Source organism: Onychostoma macrolepis, chromosome 06 (assembly GCF_012432095.1).
Source record: "Onychostoma macrolepis isolate SWU-2019 chromosome 06, ASM1243209v1, whole genome shotgun sequence".
NCBI lineage: Eukaryota > Metazoa > Chordata > Actinopteri > Cypriniformes > Cyprinidae > Onychostoma > Onychostoma macrolepis.
This window is the reverse complement of record NC_081160.1, coordinates 19,203,038-19,212,303: the sequence shown is the minus strand read 5'-3', so window position 1 is coordinate 19,212,303 and position 9,266 is coordinate 19,203,038. Positions and strand designations below refer to the sequence as shown.

At 38.5% G+C, this 9,266-nt stretch overlaps 1 protein-coding gene across 1 annotated transcript; it reads left to right on the top strand.

The window, feature by feature from the left end:
• The first annotated feature begins 723 nt into the window (after positions 1-723).
• foxd3 (forkhead box D3) lies at positions 724-6,433 on the top strand. Its single transcript, XM_058779142.1, has one exon. The coding sequence runs from the start codon at positions 4,782-4,784 to the stop codon at positions 5,898-5,900; it is 1,119 nt and encodes a 372-aa protein (XP_058635125.1). The 5' UTR covers positions 724-4,781; the 3' UTR covers positions 5,901-6,433.
• Positions 6,434-9,266: the final 2,833 nt, after the last annotated feature.

Genomic DNA, 9,266 nt, shown 5'->3' with positions numbered 1-9,266 from the left:
ACCTAATTGATTGAGATCAGGGGTTAGGAAGATAACAGGTATAACAAAAACAAGAGCTTTTTTACGTCTTTTAAATGAAGATGAAACTAATTATAATAGCTAAATAGGCTTGGCCTAATGAAAAGTTAAGTCAGCTGACTTAAAACCACACCAGATTTTATGTTAATAGGCCTTATATCTATTCAACATAAAAAGATAGCATAATTGTATCCAATGGCAACTGGGAATATTTAAGGTGTAAATTTAACATGTTCCTCTCGGTGAGAGCAGAATGTATGCTATTTATCAAAACAAAGTATACAACTAGGCCTAGACGTAAAAAAGCGGGATGCTGGATGAACTTGCGTTACGCAGGAAGTTCGTACTAGTAAGTTAAGACAAAACCCAAATAACACCCTCTCATCGTGCTAATGTGCTACTTCAGTCTTCATCTAAATAACAATGAAACGTACAAACCGAGTAACATCACACATGTTTAACTACGCGCATTGGCATGTTAATCTGGCTGAAGGTGACATTTTTGCACCCATCCTCGACATCATGAACCAAATACAACCACATCAAACATAGATCAATATTAAAAGAAAATTTTGTAAAAGTAACAAAAAATATATAGCCTACTCATAAGGGTTTTGCAAAAATAAATAGCTAAATAAATGAATAAAATTGGAATGGAGCTAATGTTTGATTATTATATGCTTCAATCCAAAACGACAAACAAGCAGAAATGTAAGGTAATGGAGTTTTATTGCAGAGATTCACCGTACTGATAGACAACGGTCTTTTTAACAGTTAACACCAGAATTCATTTAGGTTTGAGAAAGTGAGTTAGGATTTTGTGGCAGTTACTTACGTGCAGCCAGTTTAATTCTACTTCCAGCTACAGAAAGAGAAAAATTATCATCTTCAGGAGGACAATAAAATAAACATTATTTATTACACGATACATTTGAATTCATTAAGACATTTGATGGAACTCTGTATTTTGTGTGGAACAACATTTGTTCAAGAAATGTATTTAAATGAGAAAATTAAACATTTGACATCACAAATAATTCATACAACTCTGTGTAAAATACAAACGATTTTGTGAATATATCCATGTTCATTTTCAAAAGCATAGCCCTGATTGTTTATACGCCCTTCTTCTTTTTTTCTTTTTTTTATTCAGGGATGATAGCTTAAATCTCAGTTATTCGTTCATTATTTTTCGATCAGTGTTTTGATACGATTGTCATTTATTATTTTGTATACCTACGGAATTATGTTATGTTCAACTGAATTTGCGGAGCGTAACACTGATTTTCTGGTTTGGCTGAAATGGTAGGAGCCTGCAGGATGATACTACAAAGGGGACTGTTAAAAATGAGCTGGATCATATTGTTTGACAGAAAGTTGCAGGTTGATAGAGTGGATTCTTCAAGAGGGTGAAAATGGTGAATTCGGAGAGAAAAACGGAGATCCTGCCTTCTGGTGGGTATAGCCTTGGGGAATCACGGTGTCGACCGTAGAAAATCCAATTAAGGATTGCATTTAAATGAAAAGTCATTTTTTAACCAGAGTATGACGTGGACACTTCCCTTTCTAGATGAGAGGAACAGTTTTCCTGCAAATGGCTCCTTTTTATTAAATCTGACATGCTGATAATGCGGAGTTGATGTAAAATAATTGGCACAATAACCGTAATTAAAAGCGCACTAACAAAGCCATTAATTTATTACAGTTGTACAAGCTTGCCCCCAACTGTGCTTACATAATAAAATGACTCGTTTTTACACGACCAGTTTTGCAAAAGATGAGACGCTTACAAAATACATTTGATTGCAACGAAGCACAGAATCTTTATTTAGTTTGCATTACTCTTATAAAAATATACATCACACATGTTAATGGCCGAACAGTGTAGTTTGCTGTGCATACAAGCAGCATGTCAAATCAACACACCAGTCTTATCGATTTAGATAAAGTACGACTCAAGTACTGATAATAGAAATTTTACAAAAAAAAAAACTTTAAAAGGATTAAAAACAATATTGACAAGAATTATCCTATTTTTTTATTTAATAAGATCTTGCAATGTCCTATTCATTAATGTATTAGCTATCTATTTTTTTTAAGCCCGTGCAGCATTAATATACCCTTCAAATGCGAAGCATCCTCCTAGTTCAAGTTCAGTTTTCATCTGGGTTACATCCTTTCCTCTGCAGATCCCCTCTCCCCTGAATGGACACATTTCCCATTACGCCCTTCAATTTTCCCTTCTATCTCTTTTATTTCAGCGATTTAATTAGGCATAAATTCGATCCTGCTTTGCTATTTGTGAGCTATTTGTTTCTGACCTTGCTGGGTAATCACATTCAGCCACTGTATCCGCACCGTCACCTGCTATGCCTGCGTCTCCTAATAGGTTCATGCTGGAAAGAGTTAGCTTATTATTCTAAAAGGTTTTGTCGGGTTAAGCCGTGCATGTGTGCTTAAATGTACATTTCATTAACAAACTGCGAAGGTATAAAGCCGGGTTTATGGAGCTTCAAAAGATCACAGAGAGGACGAATTTGATCTCCTTTTGGGCGATATCATCCACGATGTCTTTCAGTGCGCACTGACTCGAGATATATGGTCTTTTACATTTTAAGCCGCTGACAAAACCCTTCATCATTCTGCAACATGCAGCGCTAAAACGCAAGCGAACAACCAGCCTGCATGCGTTTATTTTTAGAATTAGACACAATTACGATCTAAAGCAATAAATCAGCAAATGTTTGGAGTTTGCAGAACTAATATGTAGCCTATTTAACTCCTATAATATCACTCAAGATATTTATCTACTAAAGTAACAAAGACATATGTAGAAATTATTAAAGGAATGCGTAATGAGCAGAAAAACTATTTTCACAAGCAAATATTTGCTTTAGGCAGCGTTAAAGGTGCTTCGACTTCATCCTCCAAGTAGCCCGTATTGATAAACGGGACATCACACGGGCCACTGTCTGCTTGCCTGAGCTCTTCAATACCATTAATAACGACATGATTCAATTAATCTCATTCATTCACCATGCAAAAACAGCTTCAAAGATGTAGCATAAGCAAGCGTTCCTCGGAGAATTGTAAGGAGGGTAAGCAGGCTAAAGGTAAAGGTCGAGGTGAAAGGTGGTGGTCTATTTGCAGATTAAATGTCATGCAACAAAAACAAGTGTACTGAAAATATAATATAACCCCTACATAATTAACTCCTACTTTAAAAAAAAAAAAAAAAAATTGGTATTTTATACCAAGTAATAACACAAAAATCATTTATTATTATAATTATTCACAATAATTTAACAATAACTAAATAGTTAGTATTAGGCTAGAAACAAATTTGGCTATTTTGAAAGCAGTGCTGCAAACCCTGTACCAAAATACAGAAATAAGCGATTCACTGAAGAAATATCGAGCTTAACAATTTGCCTTCGCAGGTTTTCTCTGTTACGAAATTGATATAGCCTATTTTGTAAGCTCTAATAGAATGGTGGTGAGAATAATTGATTCGAGCGTCAATTACATCAGCCTTTATTTTCATTACAGCCGGGCAGATATTCCTAGCTGTAGATCGATACGACGTTATATTACTTGTGGTTAAATAAGAGATGAAACTAAACACGCGAACATTTTTTTTATGTGCATGGGCAAAAACGGGACAATCATATCAGTGTTTAATCTCTCAGATATTACAAGAAACAAGAGCATCAAAGTACAAACCACAAACCACAAATAAAACGGTATTAAACCTTGCAGTTCCCATGAAGCACACTGAAACGCGTTTTCTCACACGATCCAGGAAATGTTAAAAGAGTTTACATATTCCCTCTCCGCTTTCTTTTTCTTGGGAATATCCCACATGCGTCGCTCACCTGTGCGCGCGTGAATGGCTCCTATGCATTTACCCGCGCGCTCATTTCCTACTTAATTCATATGTTAACACGAGCAATGATGAGGGTCGTTAGCACCTCTACAAAGATCTTTATTTAGAGATTTCCATTGTTTTTGTACTTATTTCTCACGCAACAAAATCAGTGCTGCTACGTCTACAGAAACACTCGGCTAAGTCGGTTTTTCCCCCAAACTGAATTCTTCTAAAAAACGTATTATTATAAAGGTACAGTAGGCTATTTAAAACTCTTTGCTTAATCATGCAGTATTCGAGCACACAATATAAATGACAAGAGATTCAATTAACTTAGCTGTAGACGTTTTCGTTCAGCAGCTTTCAATATAATTGGCCTAAGAAAAAAGTTAAGTTTGCGTTTAGCGCGGACGAGTGAATGCACGTCAGCTCTGGAGATGATTTCAATCACGCAGGCCGATTTTCTCCCCTCCGCCACCGCTAAATGGTCTATGACGGACGAACAGAGGCGATGTTACTGTTGTTCCCTTTGTTGACAAATCCATGAAACAACTTCAGCTCAGCGGTATAACAGCGCGACCTCTGACGTCTGCGGGTCACGTGACGCGGCTGATAGTATATCTTTAAGTGAAAAGTAATCTATCAGACAGTCCTTAAAGCCTGCTTTTCAAAGCACGTGTCATCTTGACTCCTCGGTCCAAAACCACGCTTAAGTTTCGAGGAAATACAGCGGAAAGGAGACGAGGTGTAAAGAAGCCTTTGGACTGGAGAAATATTTTCTAAAGTTGAAGTTTTCCTGGCAGGCCGGGACTGACCTGCATTTATAGCCACCGGTCGTCATCTGATCTGACCGCTGCTCTTACCTTGGTTTGCTCCAGCAGTAAAGTGAGCGGTGATGACCCTGTCTGGAGGCACCAGTGCCAGCAACATGTCCGGTCAGACCGTGCTCACAGCTGACGATGTGGATATCGACGTGGTCGGGGAGGGCGACGAGGGGATGGAGCGGGACAGTGACTGCGAGAGCCAGTGCATGCAGGACCGGGGAGATGAGGTGGAGGAGATCGAGGTGAAGGAGCGCAGCGACAGTCCATGCGAGAGCGCCGGCGAGGGAGAGTCCAAGGGGGATGCTCAGGAGAGCTCCACTGGTCCCATGCAAAGCAAGCCCAAGAACAGCCTAGTGAAGCCGCCCTACTCCTACATCGCCCTCATCACCATGGCCATTCTCCAGAGCCCGCAGAAGAAGTTGACTCTCAGCGGAATCTGCGAGTTCATCAGCAACCGCTTCCCTTACTACCGGGAGAAGTTCCCGGCCTGGCAAAACTCCATTCGCCATAATTTGTCCCTCAACGACTGCTTCGTCAAGATCCCACGGGAACCGGGCAACCCGGGCAAAGGCAACTACTGGACACTCGACCCCCAGTCGGAAGATATGTTCGACAACGGCAGCTTTCTGAGGAGGAGGAAACGCTTCAAGAGACACCAGCCGGACATTCTCAGGGAACAGACCGCCCTCATGATGCAGAGTTTTGGGGCGTACAGTATTGGGAATCCCTACGGACGCCACTACGGAATTCACCCGGCCGCTTACGCGCACCCTGCAGCCGCTCTGCAGTACCCGTACATTCCCCCGGTGGGTCCGATGCTCCCTCCCGCGGTGCCTCTCTTGCCCTCCGCAGAACTGAACAGAAAAGCATTTAACTCTCAACTAAGTCCAAGTCTCCAGTTACAACTGAACAGCCTGAGCACCGCGTCAATCATCAAATCCGAGCCGTCCAGTCGACCATCGTTCAGCATAGAAAATATTATCGGGGTCTCCAGCAGCTCCACGAGCGCACAGACTTTCCTGCGGCCGCCCGTGACGGTGCAGTCCGCCTTACTGAGCGCACAGTCTCTGTCCTTAAGCCGGACATCAGCCGCCATCGCGCCAATTCTCAGCGTCCCGTCAAATATCATCTCCGGACAATTTTTACCGACAGCGTCCACAGCAGCGGTATCTAAATGGCCTTCTCAATGATAATCAAACTATTTTTTAGACATATATATTTTAAAGACGATACAGCACGAACTATAGGCAGCACTGGACAATTCGTCCGCCCCAATGTAGCCATGTAAAGACTTTTGAGAAAAAAAGAAAATTCATAATCAAAAAGGAATGCTTTCAGTACAGGTAATGTTTGTAAATATTTGTACAAAGAAATTAATTTACGTGTTTTTCCTTCCCATTTCATTTCGTTGTTTAAACTTATACCTGAGTGAGCCTTATTTTCCCGTAATATTTTGTTTTCATTCTGAAAGAAGTGATTTCACGAACAATGTTTTTTTTTCTGTTTTCCAATATGAAATATTAAACTGTTCTTATTGAAAGACTGAAGAAGTATGTTTATAAAATTTAAATATATGTATTCTATGTAGCTATATTGTGTTGTAAATCAACTTCATTTGTTAATAAATATGAAAACAATCCAATGCATCTCAGGCACAAATGACTTTATTAAATCAAATAGAGGATTTCTAAAATTACAAGAATGTAACCGAGAAACGTATAATATATAAATGACAATTTACAGGTGTACGTATAGTCTACTTGTATTATGGGTTTAAGTAGACTATGCGATTAAATGCAGCCTAGCATTTATCAATATAAGAAATTAAAAATTTCCAGTTATGAGTGTTATAGGCTGAGAAACGATACCCCTTGATTATATATTTTTAATTTGCGATTAAGTCATTTTGAAATGGTCTATTATTTCAGCGGTCCTTTTTAAAATGAATAAAATGATATTTTAATTCAAATTATATAAAAAACAAACAAACAAATAAACGCTGTACAAGAATTATTTTATCTTATTGTGAATATAACTCTAGGCAATAATTTCAACGGACCAGCATCTGTTTCAGTCAGCCGTCCTTAAACTTGCATTAAAGAAAACTTCTACAGAATATACTAACAATTACTACAATCAGATTAATAATTACAAATTAAACTAATCTTACTTAATCCTAATCTTTCAACAATGCAGGTTACAAAAATATCAGCAGTCTTTCCAAATACAAAGGTTAATAGCCGTCGAGAAGCTGCCGTATCCATTTACAAGTGAAAATGAAGTGCGACCTAAAAATGTTTGGGGAGTTGTTCTTATTAAAGCAACACTCTTTCACAGTTGTGTCTAGCTAATCAGTTCTACTCAAACAGCAAATGGTAGATGGTGTGTGGCGCACAAGAGTTGGGGCTATATTTAAGTGATACCCATGGGAAAAGAAAAGGAGCCGCTTCTTGAATTCACTTTCAGGCTAAAGACGCTAGAGACTGACCTTCTGAAAGCCACTATAACAACAGGGCCTTCCTCAACTGTCTCCGTATTCCTTAAAATGGGATAAATGGTTGTAAGCACATTGTTCTGATGCCTTCTGTCAGTGGACTTCGACAGCATATTCAGTCATTTATTGCTGCATTTCGCTGTTAAAAATAAAGTCTTATTCAAATGAGCCCAAATTAGGTCGTTGCTGGTGTTTTTCTCTCAATGGTTATAATAGGCTATTTAGCCTACTAATGGATTTGTAATCGCGCTCATACTAAAAAAGGTATGTAAAAGCCATCCCAGCTTCAGATTGAACTATAATCTATTTATCACGTTTTTACCAAATATTTGGGCATTTAAAAAAACAGAGATAGGCATGTTGGCTTAATAAAACATTTTAAAAGCACAGCATCCGATATTATAAAAATACACCGAGACGATGATTAAGAAAATAAATCCGTTGTGACTAAGGCCTACACAAAAACTAAAACATATTATAGCCTACTGCACATCAGATGATGATGATGATGCCTTAAGTGCATCACTAGATGGCGTTTATAGGAATAAATTACATAAATGAAACGACTGCTTTTGCTAATGGGTGCAAAATTTCGATGCATCTACAGTAGCCTAACCGTGGTCCTACCTCTAAAATAAACTTGTTTCTTTGCATCTGTCGCGAGGAAAATGAATGCGCACGTGGAGCTGTTAGATGCTATTTGTTTTGGACTAGAGATACTGTGAAATTGTTTAGATTCAACGGGTTTTAATGAGGGATCTATTTCTAGGACGGCTGGTGGGAAAGAGCTGACTCTTTAACGAGTGCAAGGTTATAACACATCCTGCTTTTTGCTAGTCGCGAGCCTTGGATAGGCCTATTTGCTGTTATACAAAAACAAAACAAAAAAAGAGAGACGTTACGCAGATTTTAGCCTATAATTATGAACATCAGTGATTCTGCCATTTGGAGTTTCAGCAGCAGTATCTTGAGAATTTTGCTTGGCATCAAGGCTATTTATCCATTTACGTTCGCGTAACATTTAACAGACCAAAGACGTTTAACAACAACTGTTTTGGGAACTTTCTATTTTTCTTGGCGTGTGAAATACAAAGGAAAACCCCTTGCTGAGCATTTTGAAAGTGACAAGTGGTCGGACGCATTTTTGGGTAAACTAAACAACGCTTTGACCTTTGTGGATCCACCTGCTCTCCGCGCTACACAGGTGTAGAGTCTCCGTGTTCCCACCATCTAACCCAATGCTTTACACTCATGTCTATGTTCATTCTTCTATATTAAATGTTACATTAAAGATTGTTTTTTTCTAATTAGACATTACACTTAATCTTGTGTAGATGGGCTTGGTTTCGCACAGCGAAATTCGGGACAGCTTCTTTCAAACCTGTTTTGCAACATTATTTCCTCTTTGAAAATACCTTTCAAACAAATAGATGTCAAAATTTTGTAAGCAGAAAAAAAAATATTACTACAACTGTAAATGTGAAAATACGAACGAACGAACGAACAAATAAATAAACAGATAAATAACAGTCCATACTTTAAAAAAAAAATACCGTATAATAATAATCACAGTACATAAGCTTCATGCAGGGCAATAAGGACCACTGACAAGCCAGGTACCCTATCTCCTGGAGCATATCGCCAACAGTAAATGTGGATCCAGTGGTTACTAAATATTTAAAAGGGTACAAAGACGAAGCAGTAAATGACAAAGATGGCAAACAGGGACATTAACATGTCATTGAGCTGAATGTGACTAATAGGCTCCTTACTGTAATGAAAGTGTCATTGCAAATCAGCACTTGTCCATGGTTATTATTTATAAATATTTGATGCCCCAACCACAAAGAAGCTGTCATATCCAGCAGCTCTTAAAATGAATGAAATGCTAACGAGATAAAAGTTGAGAAGCTCAAGTATGATTGTAAAGTGAGCAACAATTCAGAATTGACTTATGGACAATGATGCAAATGCTCTCAGACCTAAATTTGACTGACATCTAGAGGACTCACCGAATGCCTTAACAGATGTTACCATGTGAGTAAATCAAAGGATCGATGGG